Source organism: Diceros bicornis, chromosome 37, assembly GCF_020826845.1.
Source record: "Diceros bicornis minor isolate mBicDic1 chromosome 37, mDicBic1.mat.cur, whole genome shotgun sequence".
Lineage (NCBI taxonomy): Eukaryota > Metazoa > Chordata > Mammalia > Perissodactyla > Rhinocerotidae > Diceros > Diceros bicornis.
The window spans coordinates 27,768,734-27,785,791 of NC_080776.1; the positions used below are offsets into that span (position 1 = coordinate 27,768,734).

Genomic DNA, 17,058 nt, shown 5'->3' on the forward strand with positions numbered 1-17,058 from the left:
TGTGTCGCCCCCAGCCTAGGGCAAAGCCACAGGACTAAGAGCCGCTCAGGGAAGAGGAAAGGTTTACTGGGGGCTGTGGCAGGTATTAAAAAAACAAAATTCAATTGAGTAAGTTTTAAAGATCCTATTGGCTTTACCCAGCAATCCTGAATCAGGCGGCACCCCATCCAGCAGATGGAAAGGAGCTGCGAGCAGCTGGACAAAATGAAAGACTTTCATAGGCAGAAGGGAGCGGGACGAAGAAGTTCTAGCAAAGAGTGGGTTGTTAGTGGCAAGGTCACCTCCCTTTAGGGGATGGCAGGGGTCTATCTGGCAGATGACCTCACCAGTGCTAACCTGGTGACTCCTGGATTTAAGACTCCACTCCTGGGAGAGGTTGAAACCATCATTAAGTTAGGTATGAAGTCTTGATTCCGTGACGTGGGGTTTAGCACAAGTGAATCCATTTTGGGCCTGTTGTCTCTTTTTTAACACAGGTCACCACCAATGCTGACTCTGGAGGCCCCGTGCTGCCCAGACGGCACTAGGCCCCAGATGACACGGTGGGGCAGTGCCTGAGGCCGCCAGCTCTGTCTGGAGTCTGCACAGGCCCTCCTCACACAGGCCTCAAGGATGTGCAGACCTCTTGCCTTTGTGCCCCTGCCCCTGCAGTTCCCTGGGCCTGGCAGGCCCTCACCACCCCACCCGACCCTCCAGTGGGCACGCCACTCCACTCTCCAAGGCTCAGCTCCCATGACCCCCACTTCCCCTAGACCTTTTCCTGGCAGCCCCCTGGGGTTCTCGCCTCCTCCAGGCTCTCAGCCCCTTTCGGCCTCTCCTCTCAGCTCCCAGGAGGCTGTTGCAGACCCTGAGCCTCCTCTGCCCTCCCCTGCTCCCCCACCTGCCTGCTGCCTGAGAGGGCTTCTGCTTCTTGCTGACACTGCATCAGTGGGGGCAGCCAGACTGGGGCCTGGTCCAGAGTGAGTGTTGGGTAAGGAAGCAGAGAGGGGAGAGTGGGGAGAAGGAGGCGAAAGGAGCGAGAAGGGGGGAGGAGGGAGGAAAGATGGAGGAGGGAGGGGAAGAGGGAGAAAAGAAGGAAAGAAGAAAGGAAGGCAGAAAGGAAGGAAGGAAAAAGAAGGGAGGAAGGAAGGAAGGAAGGAGGGAGGGAGGGAGGGAGGGAGGAGGTGGGAGGCAGATGCTCACACCGGGCCTCCCTGTGCCGGGGAAAGCTAGGTAGGCTAAGGAGCATCTTGGCATGCCTGTGCCAGGGACCACGTCCTGGTCACCTTCCCCGGGGCCCAGGACTGGGGCACAGAGCTGCCCTGGTTGCCCTCTGCCCAGAATGTAAGGCTTGTTCCCTCTGCCAATGTCTTCACTCACCAGATGCACAGAGCGCCACCACCCCTGCAGGGCTGTGAAGGTCCTCAGGTGCTCAGGCCACAACTGTCCAATTTGGCTAAAGCTCGTGGGGTCCCCACACCCCCAGGATGCCAGACAAACCCCAGCCCCAGCAATGAGTGCTGAATGGAGGGGCTCTGCTGAGCTGGGGAGCAAGTCCCCATGGGAGAGAGGTCAGGCGCCAGAGGTCAGGGGTACCGTCTCTTTGGTCACTGTGAAGGCTCCTGTGCGGAAGTCCTAACGCTTCCCGGGTTACTAAGGCCAGGGCGCCAGCCCTGACACAGGGCAGGAAGTCCCCGCATGCTCCAGGCAGGCTCCTGGAGAACAGCTGAGAAGTTTCTAAGCTGCTCAGAGAGCTCCGGTCCACAGCCTCCTTCACCTGGTCCCCAGGGGTGCAGGGGCTGCTTTGATTTCCCAGGACACCCACCTGTTGACTCAGCAAGCAGAGGAGGCTCCCCAAGCGAGCACCCTTTGGTTACACTTGTGAAGGCCAAACCTCAGGGACCTCGGGCATGAAGTGGCAGAGAAAATACTTATTTCCAAAAGAATCAGGAATGAGCATGTCCTTGGTGTGTGCACCTGTGTGCGTGGGAGTGCGTGTCTATACACACAGGGCATATATATTTTCTAAATTGAGCCTCTCCATCAGCTAAGCCAGGGTCAGCAAACTATGGCCCATGGGCCAAATCTGGCCCACCACTTCTTTTATGAATAAAGCTTTATTAGCAAATGGCCACACCATTGTAGCTGCTTTTGCACCACAACAACAGGGTTGAGTAGTTGCAATAAGCCTGTAAGGCCTGCCAAGTCTGAAATATTTGCTCTCTGGTCCATTAAGCAAAACTCTGGAATCCAGAGAAAAAACCCTCCTGAACCCAGCAGAATGCACTGGGCTGGGCATCCTCCCGGGACAGCTGAGAGGAGCGGGGAGGGGCTGAGGGGCAGCTCACCACACTGTTTTTCATTGATTGGACTCTGAAGTCTCCTCCTCCCCCAGCTGAAGGTTCAACACCCTGGCTGTCAGGCCCCCGACATGCAGGCTAAGCATGGATAAGGGGTCAGGTAACAACGACAAACAACGAAAGGCTGCCTTGTAGCAGGAGCACATCGATCAGGCCTTACCTCTGGACGCCTGCCTGTGCCCACACGTGTACCACTGTCCAGCACGGGGCCAGCTGGGAAATGCTCCGGGTGCTGGCAGTGGCCAGTGTGGCCCTGGGGCCCCAGGCGGCAGGTTGGGTGCGGACCATGGCCTCCCACCAGCTGCTGGTGGGCCCGCCAGAGGCCCTGCGCAAGCCCCTGTCCATCCCCAGCCGGCTCCTGCTTGGGCCCGGCCCCGCTAACTTGGCTCCGCGCGTCCGGGCAGCCGGGGGGCTGCAGGTGATCGGGCACATGCACAAGGAGATGCACCAGGTAGGTCATTTAGAGGGCGGTGGGCAGTCCCCTGAGGCTCACTCTGAAGACGAGGTCTGACCTGCATGCCCACTGCCCCCAGATAATGGACGAGATCAAGCAAGGCATCCAGTACGTGTTCCAGACCAGGAACCCCCTCACGCTGGCCATCAGCGGCTCTGGGCATTGCGCCCTGGAGGCCGCCTTGTTCAATCTCCTGGAGCCGGGGGACTCCTTCCTGGTCGGGGTCAACGGCATCTGGGGGCAGCGGGCCGCGGACATCGGGGAGCGCATCGGTAAGAGGCAGGGCAGATGGTGAGGTGTGGCCCCTCGCTCCATCCTTCCCGAAGGCGTCTCGCCTCTCGCATGAAGCCTGGCAGCCCCTCCAACCCTCCAGGCACCAACCTTGGCCCCTCCCTAGGTGGACCTTAGCCCCTTTGTTGTCCCTTCGTGCATCCACCTCCCTACCAGCCTGCTGCCTCCTCCAAGTAGGTGTCGGGGTGCTCGTGGTGCCCCCATCCCCTGTCTCCCAGAGTTTGGGGTCAGCTGTTTCTGAGCACATGGGGGGAGGCACTGCAGGGAATCCTCTGATCTCAACACAAACCCCTAAAGCTCCCGCAGCTCTCCAGGGTCCCCAGTTGTCGCCTCTGATCTTCTTTGATGAGACAGGGTTTCAGAGGCTGAAATCCCCCCTCAAAATCTCAGAAACAGCGTTCTTTCTGTAGCACAGAATATGGAGGTATAGACAAGATTTTCATTTCCGGAGTAAAATGTTCTAAGGAGAGAGACACGGATCAAAAGCAGGCGTGTGCACTGGGTTTAATGATTGATTGTGGCATTTGGAAACGTCTCGCAGCTCCTGCACGGTCAGCTCCACACATGGCCACACTCGGTCCTGGTTAATGGACAACCCCCGATGGCCCAAGAGGGTTGAGGCCCTCACCCGGTCCTCTTGAAAACCAGTGTGCAGACGGAAGGCAGGGCCCCAAGTGGACCTCGGGCACACACGCTCCAGTGGCTCTGACTGCCAACTGCGAGGTCCGGGCAAGCCCCTCCCTGATTCCCACCCCACAGCCCGGCCTCGGGCTTTCCCCTGAGGCATGGACAGTCTTGGGGTCTCCTCCTCTCCTACATGCAACTCTGGACGCCGGCTGTGCACGAGGATGTGGGGGTCTGAGAGAGGAAGCAGGACCAGGGCCTGCTGTCCTGGACCCCCAGTCCCCAAAGAGGGCAAATGCCCTTACTCATCCTTTCATTTCTTTCCATTCATTCATCTGTTCATTCCTTCATTCAGTCATTCATCAAATGTGGTGGGCCCCTCGGGAGCGACCCTCTGCTGAGAAGGCACTGGTCCAAGTGGCCTTGCACAAATGCTCATTTATTTCCCTTGTGAATGGTGCTGCAAAGGACCCCGGGACAGCCTCTGCCTGGCTGGGCTCAGGGAAGGCGGTCTGAGGAAGGGACAGCGAGCTGAGCCTGACCTGCTCCCGTCCAGAGCACCCCAGAAGCCTCAGTTCACCAAGAGCACCTCACTGAGCACACCCCACCTTCCTCTTCTGTACAATGGCCAGGGGCTGGGGTGGGCAGGTCCCCATCCTCACAGGACGGGGGTGAGCACTGCCTGCTCAGGCCAGTGGTCCCCAACACTGGCCCCTGCTGTGTGTGTGTTTCTGCTGGGCAGCTCACCGCTCACTCTGCCCCTGTTCCCAGGAGCCCGCGTGCACCTGATGATCAAGGAGCTGGGAGGCCACCACACGCTGCAGGAGGTGGAAGAGGTACAGTGGGGTGTGCAGCCCCAGGGAGGGGAGGGAGCCAGCCAGCAGGGTGGGCTCAGGGCTGCGAGGTTGGGGTCCACGGCTGGGCCTCAGCTCTTCCCAGCACCAGGTGACCAGGCACAGGAGGAGCATTCTAATATGTGGGAGCAGGTGGGAAGTCTGTGAGGGTTCTGTCTGGCAGGGAAACTGAGTCTGGGACCTAGTCCTCTGGGCAGGGCCAGAGGGGCTGGAGGAAGGAGGTGGCAAGCAGGACATTCCCTGACACTTGGGGTGCCAGCCTCTCCCCTTCAGGCGAGGTCAGACCCCGGGGACACAGCTGACCTCATGGCGGTCTCAATAGGACCGGATGGGAGGCTGGGGCCACTCTTCCTTGGTCTCTGGGAGAAAGTCCTTCTCTTCCTGGAACAAGCCCTCCTCCCAGAGCCAAGGTGCCCGGGCTCCCCCTCAGCACACACTCAGACCAAGAAGGGGTGTGGCACCACCAGCTCCAGCTGCCAGATCTGCACCGGCAGTGGGGAGGGAGGGGTGTTTGGGAGAGATCCTGCCCTCACCAGGAAAAGTCCTTCAAGGATGGGCTGGCCAGCCCCCTCCCTCCACTGGCTCTGCCACAGCTGTCACCTCTGTCCCCCTCAGGGCCTGGTCCAGCACAAGCCAGTGTTGCTGTTCCTGACCCAGGGGGAGTCATCCAGCGGTGTGCTGCAGCCCCTCGATGGCTATGGGAGGCTCTGCCACAGGTGAGCCTGTCCCAGGGTGGCAGTGCTGGGGGTGGGCTGGGCGTGGGGTGGTGGTGCTGGCAGGTCCCTCCCTCCCAGGAGGTAGCAAGTGAGACCCAGCTCCCCATCCCACCCTTCTCACCCCCCAGCCTCTGTCACACGGCATGGGGTGCAGGCACCTCTCAGGGTGCTCATTGCTCTGGGCTGAGTCTGGGGGGCTCCTCCCATCTGAGAGCAGGATCAGGTGCTCTGTGGCTGAGTGCCCCCACAGTGCCCACTGGCCTCCAGTCCCCACAGCTGGGGAGGTCTCAGTGCTGATCCTGCTGTCCAGGTCCCAGGGCCTGCCCCCACCTCGCCTCAAGATCCCCAGAGCCCCAAAGCGGCCTCCTGCCCTCTACTTGCCTCCACTAGCCTCCTTGCCCCCACACGGAACACACAGGGCCTTGGGTGAGGTCGGGTGGGATTTCCTCCTGTGAGTCCTGCTCTGGAGAGCTGACCGCAGGACGGAAGGAGAGAAAGTCTTCAGCCAGGCAGGATCATCCTGGCAGGGCCACCGTCCACCACAGGGGACCCAGCTGGGGTAGTTTGCCTGCCGGAGTCCAGCCTGTGAGATCCTTGTCCAGTGAATCAAGCTCGCAAATGTCATCTGGGCTACGGCTTCCACGGGAACAGCCTGCCCTCTGTGCCAGTGTGGGATACTCTTTGTGCCTTTTTTCTAAGAAAACATGGAGGCAGAGGAGAGTCAAAGCTCTCGGCTCAGACTGTTTCTGGACTCTGTCTTCCCTGGGCTCTGGACTTCTGGCCAGCAGGCTGGGTGGAGTGGCTGTTGGCAGGAGGAGGCCCAGCTCTGTGTGGCCCTGCTCCCTGGATCCCACACAGGCCCTCGGGCCTGAGCTCGCAGAGCCCCCAGCCGGCCCGCGGGACTACAGGCTGCCTGGGCTGACCTTCATGTGGGGTTCTGTGGCCCGGCTGGCCCAGACTTTGACACCCCTCGAGGTCCCTGTGTTGACGCCTGGTCTGCCCTGCTGCTTGCCCTGGTTCTAGAACCAGAAAGCTGGTCCTGAGGCTCTGAGGGTCCAGGAGGAGGCACCAAGTGGGAGACAGAAGGCTCCCCCGCTTCCGTGCCAGCCTTCTACAGGTTCTCAAGGCCCCTCCAGAAACCTCATCCCTGCAGAGTCTGAAGCCCCCTCCTGCTTCTCTCTGCTGCCCCTCCCCCCAGGTACAAGTGCCTGCTCCTGGTGGACTCGGTGGCCTCTCTGGGCGCGGTCCCCATCTACATGGATCAGCAAGGTAAGGGCGTGCCCCCCACAGCCCCAGCCAGTCCACTGCTCACCCCAGGGGCCCTGAGGGTGCAGAAGGCCCCCGACAGAGAGGTTTCGTCTGACACTGCCTGCAAGTCCAACACCAGCCCACATGTCGGGTTAGGACCCTGTCTCCACAAGGCCCAGAAGAGCCAGGTCCTCCCTGGGGCAGGACAGGCTCCATGTTGATTAGTTAATCAACAGCCGGTGTTTCTGCTGGGCTGTCAGGCCGGGTGTCAGGGGCAGGCGGGAGGGAGGAGCATCTCCAGGGGTAGATTTGGAGAGGTCTCAGAGCCTCTGCAGGACCAGGACGGGCAGAAGAAGGGCCGGGGCCCCTGTCAATCAGGTGCAGGGGGCTGGGCTGCCTCTGGTCCCAGCTGGGCCTCAGTTTCCATCTGCTCCACACCCCACCAGCCTGTCACACAGTGGTGGGCATCGTTGTGAAGGTCGCCTTGCAGGCCACCCCAAGAAGTCTTCCATAGTCCCCTATCTCCAGTGCAGTGAGGGGAGAGCTTTCTGAGCTGACGCTCAGACCACTGCTCTGAAAGGAAGGGCCCAGAGAGGGGTCCTGGGGATGCTGTGCGGAGTGGCAGGCTGTCCCTAGGGTGTCCACACTGCACCTCCCGGGCTGGCTGCCCTCTGCCATGAGGGAGAAGCTGTGCTAAGAGGCTTGAGCCTGAGCTCCCAGGCTGCAATGCAGCAGTGCAAGACTCGAACCCAGGATGCCCTACCCACTTTAACCCTCCTGGCCGCCAAGTATCACTAGTGGAGTCCATAGACCGGGGCCTGGCCTAGGTGCCCCCCACTGGAATAATCCTGCCCCTGCGTGGCACTCCGCCCCCGTGAGCACGTGCAACTTCCCTCCACAGGCATCGATGTCTTGTACTCGGGCTCCCAGAAGGTCCTGAACGCCCCTCCGGGCACCTCGCTCCTCTCCTTCAGTGACAAGGCCAAGTGAGTGACCCTGGGCACTGGCCCCCACCCTGGGCTGGACATGCAGCAAGGCGGATTAGGAGGGAGGGAAGGGCTCCTCAGAGATGCCTCTGGAATGCTCACCACCTACCCTGGACAGGTGCCCGCCTTGGACAGGTACGCCCAAGCTCTGGCTTCACAGGGGCACAGTGAGGGCCATGTGTGTGGGGGGAGTGGCCTGGCCAGGCTGGCCTCCAGAAGATGCTCTTCGTGAGAACCTGGGCTTGTGTGTGGGACGCAGGGCTTCACATTCTGGAAATTCCTGGCTTCAAGTCAAGGAGTGAGCCAGCAAGGACTGGGGACAGTGCCAGCCCCCTGCTCTCTCCACCCCAGGTCAGCGTCTAGGTGCTGATAAAGGAGCTACTCCATGGGGTGACACAGGCCACCTTCATCCTGCTGCAGTCCCCACACTCCCATGTCCCCAGTTTCTAGACCCTGAGCCAGGCCTGGAGGGGGTGGGGGAGGGGATGCAGGGCCAGCCTCAGCAGGCCACTACCATCAACTACACCCTGTGACAGGTGGTGCCATTTACGAGAACAGAGACAATTTGGGGTGAGATCAGGAATCCTCTGTGGACGTGGGAAGCCTGAGATGCCTGTGGGAGGGTCAAGGAGGCAGCTGGGTCTGAGTCCGGAGTCAAGGAGAGGCCCGGGCTGGACATGTCAGTCTGGAGTTGATGGAGAACAGATGTATTTAAAGTTTTGAGACCAGCCGGCAGTGTCCAGGTCTTGAGCGCAGAGGACCCCGGGTCCCCGCTGAGGCCCCAGCCCACCAGGGTGCAGGGAGTGGGGAGCCAAGCAAGAGAGGCCAGGTGAGCAGGGGAGAAGACAGCCAGGGGAGCCTGGGGTCACCCAGCCTGGGGAAGTAGGGTCACCTGAGAGCCACCTCAGTTACGCCCCAGCTTCACTGCTTATATTCAAGGGTGTGGTAGCCTCCAGGAGAGGTGAGGCCTCACCCCGAGGCCCTAAGCCTTAGTTTCCCCCTATCATTTTGGTGGGTTGGACTCACCAACGCAGCAGACCCTCCTGTCTTTAAGTGACTGGTCACTTTTTGGTGACCTCAGGAAAGAGGCAGGACAACTCCATGGGAGGGGCCTGGGGAGGGGGAAAGACCAGCCGGGGTCCCCACATGACAGGGTCACACGCACGTGGCAGAGGCACAGGCTGGGCCCAAGGGCCAGCAGGGCTGGTCAGTCTGAGGGCCCACACCAGCCCCTGAACATAAACACAGGGGCCCCGGAGTCCCCACCCCTCTGGCTCACTTCTTTGAAACAGGAGCACCTGACAAAACAGGCCCACAGGCGCTCCAGCCTGGATGAGCAGGCGCTCAGCCCAGTTCTTCTTCCCCAGAAACAAGATCTACACCCGGAAGACGAAGCCCGTCTCCTTCTACCTGGACATCAAGTGGCTGGCCAACTTCTGGGGCTGCGATGACAAGCCCAGGATGTGAGGGCCGTAGGGCTAGCGGTGGGTTGGGGGTGGCTGAGGGGCATGGGGGAAGGGCCGTGACCTCTTGCTACCCCCGGCCTCTCATGAGTTTCACACACTGGGTTCTGAGCCCCCCTCAGGCCCCCACACCCCAGCTGGAGCCCCGGGATTCACCTGAGCCAGGCCATCGAAGCTCCTCCCAGTCTCCTCATTCCTCCCTGGCCTGGGGGCTCAGGTCCAGTAACATGGCCCCACAGCCCTGTCCGCGGGGCCCTCTCCTCCCAGAAGTCCCAGCGCACCTTCAGGCACTTTGGACTTGGCACTGTCACATCTTCCCACCCCTGGGCCTCAGTTTACCCATCTCTCAAAAGGGGATAGTGAACTAGGGGCTCTCTGTGGGGTGGCTTTGGCTATAACCCAAGACCCCTTATGTCACACATGGGGAGAGGGACACCAGGAATAGTACCCTACCCAGTGGGCACAGTAGGTTCAGTGTGGGCTTCATGGTCCACTGGGGCTACAGGGGCCTCAGCGGGGAGATGGGAACCAGCACCAAGTCTGCCCCCGTTAGCCTTCCACTGCGATCCGGCCAGTGCCTCCACTCTGAGCCTTGCTCTCTCCGGATCTAGCTGCCCTTCCAGCTGAGTCTGTAATTCCCAAACTGGACATCGCTCCCCTGGGAAGGGAGCTAGCCCCGTCGTCAGAGAGCCCGACCCTAGTGGGGCTGGGATAGACCGAGCTACTGCCCTGTCCCCCACCCAGTGACGCTGGACCGAGCCCCCTCCTGTCTTCCAGATACCATCACACCACCCCCATCACCGGCTTGTACACCCTGCGGGAGAGCCTGGCCCTCATAGTGGAACAGGTGAGGGGAGGGAGGGGGCCGAGAGCAGCAGCAGCCTGGGGCAGGGACGTGGCAGGTGCAGTCACCCCAATAGAGCCCCATCCCCCCACCCTCGTGGGCCTGGCCTGCAGAGAAGGAAAAGTCGGTGGTATAGCAGAGAGAAGGGGCATTGCTGGTTGCTGGCTGAGGGGCCCCAGGAGGACAGGGCCCCGGGACAGATGCTGTGATGGGGCAGGTGTGCACTGTCTTCTGACCCCTCAGTTGCTTGGTGAAGCACTCAGTGAGGGTCTAGCCGAGCCTGAGGGGGTTTTAGGAGAGAGGGGAAGTATGAAGAGGAGAGGGTGGGGTGAAGGGGCCGGGGAGTGTGGGGCAGCCAGAGGTAGCTGGTCAAGAGTATAAAGTGAGTCCAGGCTTGGCGGTTTCCTGCAGCCACATCCGGCTCCCAGAGTGGGGGCAGGAGCGGAGCGGGACAGCCAGGTGTGACCAGGGTGGCTTCGCCCAGTGCAATGTCCACACTCTCGGGACACAGAAGGCCAAGCGTGGCCCCAGGCCAGGTTGGCTCTGCAGAACACAGGACAGGAAACACGGCCGGCAGCATGGCCTGCCTTCTTCGTCTTGAAGTCCCCCAGGGGCCACTGCTAGCCACCAGCCCAGAGGCCAGGAAGCAAGCCTGGGTGTGGCAGCCTCCCTGGGAGACTGTAGTGCTGTGCTGGCCGCATTTGCCCTCCTGCGTCTGCTCACCAAGCCACTGCCCCAGGGCTGGCTAGAGCCGAGGTGTGCTGTGAGCTGGACGGTCACCAGCACCCATGCCAGGGCCGTGTGCCAGAGAGCACATGGGCAAGGAGCTGCGGGCTCACAGGGAGGGGCTGTGCAAATGGGCCCTGGGGTGTGAGCTGTGTAGGGAAGGGAGGGGGATGCGTGTGGTCAATCAGACAGGGCCTGGGGTGACCATCAGAGCTGTGGCTGGGCAGGGGTGAGGCTGACGGTTGGAGGAGCTGGCCCTGAGGGAATGGAGATGACCTCCCCACCCCCCTTGCCCTCCCTCCTCTCTTCCCTCTCCCTTCCTCTGACCACCCTCCCCTGGGATGACAGTGTGGCCCCAAGGGAAGAGCGGGGCCTAGAGCCACCTGCCTGAGCCTCAGTTCTGATTTGGCTCCCAGCCCCGTCTGGCACAGAAGCTCCTTCCCTCCCAGTGGCCAGCTCCCCACCTCTGGCCAGGTGCCCTCCTCTCCCCCAGGGGCCCCTTGGCTCCAAGAACTGGCTGGGTCCCCCACTTCTCTTCTTTCAGACCCAGACCATTTCCACCTACTCCAAGGTAGCCCCAGGCCTGGCCCCGAGGACAAAGCCAGAGCCCCAAACCTGGGGGCTCAAGGGGGCTCCTGAGGGACTCAGACTCCAGGCCAGGAGAGGAGCCTCTCCCCAGCCTGAAGCTGCCCCGCACTGTAGATGCGAGCCAGGTTCTCCCTCTCCACGGCCAAGGGAGGGACCCCACTCTGCCGTGCCACATCAGCACCCGCCCCAGTGCCCTCTGCCCACGTAGGGCCTGGAGGACAGCTGGCGGCAGCACCGGGAGACCATGGCATACCTGCATGGGCGCCTGCAGGAGCTGGGCCTGCGGCTCTTCGTGAAGGATCCCGTAAGGAGCCGGGGGGCAGGGGGAGCAGGACGCAGGGCGCAGGAGCGAGGGCAGTTCTGCCCTGATGGAGGGGCGGGTGTGGGGGAGGGAGGGGAGAGCTCCTGCTCAGCCCCGTCGGGATGGACATGAGCTCCTGTGGTCCTGGGGGGCGGGCGGTCACATCTCCCTGGCCTCGGGAACTTAGGACACTTAGTTTGATCCCCCCACTCTCCCCCAGAGCCTCCCCCTGAGTAGTAATGGGTGATCTCTGAGCTAGAAGACACCCACCGGCCTCCTGAGCCCCACGGGTGGGAGGGTCAGCTAAATGTTCCAGTAGGAAACTGAAGCCCTTCTGCCCCAGGGTGGATGTGACCTGCCAGAGGGGAACAGACATATGGTGTCACCTTGGTGTCTTGGACGCCCTGCCCCATGGTTGTGGGTTGCTGGGCAGGGGTGGTGACCTCGATGTCCTCGGGCGCTTCCTCCCCACCCTCCCACCCCCACCCACTCCTCTGGATCCCAAGGTAAGGGCTGGCCGGTGAAGGTGAAGGGGGCTGAGCTGGGCTCACCCTGCAGGCGCTCCGGCTGCCCACTATCACCACCGTGGCCGTGCCCGCTGGCTACGACTGGAGAGACATCACCAACTACGTCATGGACCACTTTGACATCGAGATCGCAGGCGGCCTTGGGCCCTCAGCGGGAAAGGTGAGGGAGGCCTGCCGCTCTGAGTGCTCAGAAACTAGATGCACCACGCCCACACGGAGCAGCAGTATGTGCCAGGCCCAGGGCGAGGTCCGGCGGTCATCGAAGGGCCCAGGACAGCAGGGGCGGTCAGAAGGGAAAAATCCTTCTCTGAACCCCAGGGGAGTCTGGGCAAAGTGTATCCTCCTGCCCCCTTCAACCCCAGCTTGGTGAGGTTGTGGGGTACAGCATCTCCAATTCCACCCAGCACGTCCTTCCTTCCCTCTGAGTGAGCAGACCAGGCTGGAGGCCCCATGCCCAGGTCGAGCTGTGCCCACTGAGTGGGCGATTCTGAGTGGCCTTCACTGACCGCCAGCCGGGTCTCCCTTCTCTAGCTCTGTGGGCAGAGGGAGAAGAGCCGGCTCTGGCCTGGGTTTGGGGGCCCTCCCTGTGTGACCAGAAGAAGCTCTCTGCTCCTCTCATGTACACTGGGTGGGGGGTCCCCCCAGCCCTCAGTTAGGGCCAGGCAGGGCCCCGATGGAGGCTGACGTCTGCGCCCCGCCCCTGCCCCCCAGGTGCTGCGGATCGGCCTGATGGGCTGCAACGCCACCCGGGAGAACGTGGACCGCGTGACTGGGGCCCTGCGGGAGGCCCTGCAGCGCTGCCCCCGGCACAAGCTGTGACCCAGCTGCCTGTCCCACGCACACCTGGAGGGGTTGGGGAGGGAGGCAGGAGCAAACAGACTCTGCCAGGTGGACAGGCACGAGGATAGGACAGGAGCTGACCCAGCCCAGGCGAGGTGGGTGGAAGGGCAGGCCTGGGCAGCAGCCCCAGCCCCAGGTGGCCCTTGTCCCACTGTGTAGAGCTTGCTGGAAATGGGCTATTTGGGCTCAGGATCCACAGCACCTTCCAGATTAGCTGCAGTCCCTTGCAGGTTACCTCCTCTGGGAATATTCAATAAAAGAACCAGTTGGTCATCTCTCCTCGGTGTGTGGGGTGTGGGCTGTGAAAGAGGCTGACAGAAAGGCACCCCTGCTCCCTCACTGCACCTTTGGCAGAAGCCCACAGGGCAGATCCTCGCCTGGGGCCTCCCTGGAGCTGGTGGGCGGGGTGTGCAGGGGCCCTGTCACCGCTAGCTCAGCTCCCAGATCTCGCACCTGCAAAACACACCCTCACGCACCCGCTCCAGGGGAACCCACAGCCCACAGGCCTGACTTATGACCCAAGTCAAGAGCACAGGAGCCCAAATCACCGTCAGGACTTGAGCCCATTATGACCCAGGGTGCGTCACACAGACACGCAAGCCAGTGCAGGTGCTGAAGGTCTGGGAGGGCCTCAGCCCTGCGGCCACTCAGCCTTCAAATGTGCAGCTGAGGGGGCCCCTGAGCCCCAGCCTCCTCTTCTTCCTCTACTTGGCTCCCTCTGACCCCCATCCCTTACTTCCCACCCCTCACATGGGGTTTCTGCCGTGACTGGCTCCCTCAGCCTCTCCTTCCTAGGAAGTTTCAGAGAAGGCCAGCCTCTGATCTCCTCAGGACCAGGTATGATTTGGGCAGTCATAGCCACACCCACATTTCCAGGTCCTCACTGGTCCCAAGAACCCCCCTAGGAGAAAGGCCAGGCAGGGTCTTCTTGTCAAGGTGGACACTTGCAGCCCAACGTAGCCCTCTTTGTGAAGGGCAGGGCTTGGCCTGGTTCCATCCATGTCACTCACCCAGGCGTGGGCCGGGCACAGTCGTGTGCACTGGGATAGGGCCTGAGCAGACCAGAGGCCATCCACCCCACGGTGCTCAGGGCCACTGCAACAGATGGGCACTAATGGGATGACCCAGACACTGTCACATCACAGCTGTGATGAGCACAGGAGCCAAGAGGGCCAGAGGATCTGGAGTCCACAAAGCAAAGGTGGGGTGCTCTTCCAGAGAAGGCCAGAGAGTATGGGGGGCCAGAACATGCAGGGCCACGTGGACCACCTTCAAGACTTTGACCTTCATCCTGAGAGCAGCCCTATCGTGGTTGGGTTTCCCCAGAAGCAGACACGGAGATGAGAATTCCAGTGCAAGACCCATCCAATGGCAGGTATCCTGTGCTCCCCCCAGTCAATGCCCACCCTCCACTATCTGATTCCTGTCACCACAGGTCAGTGTTGCAGCATCTGGATTTCATGTAAATGGAATCACACAGTACATTCTCTGTCGCGTCTGCTTCTTGCACTTAACTCTTTTGGCATTCGTGCATGTTGTTTCAGGGAACATAATTTGTCTTTGTTGCTGAGTGCTGTTCCATTGTAGGATATAGCATAATTTGTTTATTCATCCGCTGTTGATGGACCTCTGGGTTACTTCCAATTTGGGGCTATTACGAGTAAGGTTGTAATGAACATTCTTATACAAGGCTTTGTGTGGATGTGTGTTTTCATTTCTCTTGGTTAAATAACTAGGAGGGAATTGTAGGGTCGTACTTTAAGTATAGGTTTAACTTTATAAGGCACTGCCCCAAAAGTCTCTGAGGCTGTTGTAACAGTTTACATTCTCACCAGAAGTGTATGCAAGTTCTAGTTGCTTCACATCCTCACTGACATTTGGTGTTGTCTTTTTTCTAGTGGTGTGGAATTGTATCTAATTTGGTTTTAGTTTGCATTTCCCTGATGACTAACGATGTTGAGCACCTTTTCCTGAGCTTTTTGGCCATTTGTGTATCTTCTTTTGAGAAGTGTAAGCTCAAGTATTTTGCTCATATTATTTAGATTTTCGTCTTGTTTTTGTTGACTGGTGACAGTTATTTTACATAGTCTGCATACTGTCAGATACATATGTCATGAGTATTTTCTCCTACTCTGTGGCTTACCTATTCATTTTCTTAATCATGTCTTTCAAACAGCATCTATCTTCAATCTTGATGAAGTCCTATTTATCCACGTGTTTTCTTTTACGGTCTGTGCTCTAGAGAATCTTTGCCAACTTTGAGGTCCTGAAAACATCTTCCTTTGTTTTCTTCTAGAAACTTTATGGTGTCAGCTTTTATGTTTAGGTTTATGATCGACCTCAAATTAATTTTGTGCATGAAGTGAAATAGGGGTCCAGGTTTGTTTTTATCCATATGGATATCCTCTTATTCCAGCAACATCTGTTAAACTCTAAATTGACTTGGCAACTTTGTTAGTTGACTGTATGTGTAGGTCTGTTTCTGGCCTCTCTCTTCTGTTTCATTTTTGTATATATCTCTATTCTTATGTCAATACTACATGTCTTAAATATTGTAGCTTCATAGTAAGTCTTGCAAGTAGAACCAGTCCTCCAATTTTGTTCTCCCCTTTAAAGATTGTTCGTCCTATCCTAGATCCTTTGAATTCTCATATAAATTTTAGAATCGTCTTGTCGAGAGCTTGCTGGAATTTTGATAGGAATTGCACTAAATCTACATGTTGTATATTTTGGATAACAGTTCCTTATCAGCTGTGTCTTTTGCAAATATTTTCTCCCAGTCTGTGGTTTATCTTTTCATTCTCTTAACATCATCTTTCACAGAGCAGAGTTTTTAATTTCAGTGAAGTTCAGCATATTAACTATTCCTTTTGCAGATTGTGCTCTTGGTGTTGTATCTAAAAAGTCATCGCCAAACCCAAAGTCATCTAGGTTTTCTCCCGCTTCTAGGAGTTTTATAGTATTTCATTTTGATCCATCTGATTTTCCTGAGGTGGTGCTGGTGACATAAAGTCTTTGAGGGCGGTGCTAAGTTCTGTTATTGCACCCAGGATACGGTACGCTGGGCCATTATGGCCATGGGGTGGAGTTGGTTTTAAAGTCTTCCCTTTGGCCTTTCCTCCCATGATGGCTCTTACTCCTACTAAGTATGACCATCCTGATACTCACTCAGACACCAAGGAAATGACCACAGGGTGGGCCTGGACACTTTGTACCTATTGTGAATCAGAGCAGACCAAGATTCTGTCTTCTGCAAAGCCCTCACTCTAATGGCATTTTGTGTCTCCTATATTGGTGTCAACTCAGGCCCTGAATCCCACAGTCATCCAAGGACCTGGCCTTTCCTCTCCTCCGTGTGTGGTTACTCTGGTACGTGGCCATAGGTCCCTCTGGAGGAGGTTGGGGGAAGTTGCTGCTACATGTACTTGCTAAGGGATTGCAGGTCCCTTCCCAGGAGTCCGTGGTGTGGGCTATGGCTCAGAAGCTGAGGAGCAAAGAGGGTGGAGAGTAGAAAACATCTGCTGGGCTGGGGCACACGGGGGTCACTGGGACCCTCTGCATGAGCAGCTCGGTGGGGAAGGGGCTGCAGGCTGGCTGCAGTGGGCTGATGAGAGAATTTGAGGTGGGGAAATAGAGCAGAGAGACTGGATGGAGGAGCTAGCGTCAGATGCCACAAGAGGCTGCCTTACACAGGAGACAGGGCACCTCCACTGTGACAGGAGGAGGCAGACAGGACCAGTACAGGGCTGGCAGTGGGGGCTGTGGTTATCCCCTCTGTCGGCTTCAGTTTCCTCTATGGACTAGAAGGTGGGGATGCCTGGGAAAGGAGGATCATTCTCGGAGAATGAAGAAAGTGTGAAATTGCCTGTCTACACACAAGCCTCTTTCACTTCTGCATTTCCAGGGGAAATCGTCTCCACATAGATATACACAAAGCAGTAGGCACCGTCTTCATTGCGTGTATCCAGTGCATTAATTTATTCAAGATCCAAGATCCCATCTACAGTATTTCATCACCACAGAGCAGCGTACGGTGCGGGGGGGACAAGCTCTCGAGCTCCAGGTTTCATGCACACTTGGTTTTCAGAGCCTTGATGACATCCCACGGGATGGGTCAACACGCATCACGTGAAATACACGGCCCCTTCATCCCAAGCCTTCACCCGGGGAGACAAGGCAGCTGCTCCAGAAGGCCTGCTGCCCAGCACCCTCAGATCCCACAGGGCCATCCCCTGGCTGGTCTGAGGTGGTCCCGCC

The 17,058-nt window shown here is 58.7% G+C and overlaps 1 protein-coding gene across 1 annotated transcript; it reads left to right on the forward strand.

Moving 5' to 3' along the window:
* Nucleotides 1-2,559: 2,559 nt before the first annotated feature.
* AGXT (alanine--glyoxylate aminotransferase) lies at nt 2,560-12,780 on the forward strand. Its single transcript, XM_058533499.1, has 11 exons — nt 2,560-2,790; nt 2,873-3,065; nt 4,480-4,544; nt 5,178-5,278; nt 6,477-6,547; nt 7,428-7,512; nt 8,880-8,975; nt 9,753-9,822; nt 11,342-11,437; nt 11,993-12,121; nt 12,673-12,780. The coding sequence occupies exons 1-11, from the start codon at nt 2,560-2,562 to the stop codon at nt 12,778-12,780; spliced, it is 1,245 nt and encodes a 414-aa protein (XP_058389482.1).
* The last annotated feature ends 4,278 nt before the right edge of the window (nt 12,781-17,058 follow it).

What these genes read in the sequence shown, in the direction of transcription:
- AGXT (XM_058533499.1), top strand. Translation starts at nt 2,560, where the DNA reads ATGCTCCGGGTGCTGGCAGTGGCCAGTGTGGCCCTGGGGCCCCAGGCG. An exon ending in CGCTGCAGGAGGTGGAAGAG is followed by an intron (nt 4,545 to 5,177) that starts GTACAGTGGGGT and finishes TGTCCCCCTCAG; the next exon opens with GGCCTGGTCCAGCACAAGCC. An exon ending in TGGCCCTCATAGTGGAACAG is followed by an intron (nt 9,823 to 11,341) that starts GTGAGGGGAGGG and finishes CTGCCCACGTAG; the next exon opens with GGCCTGGAGGACAGCTGGCG.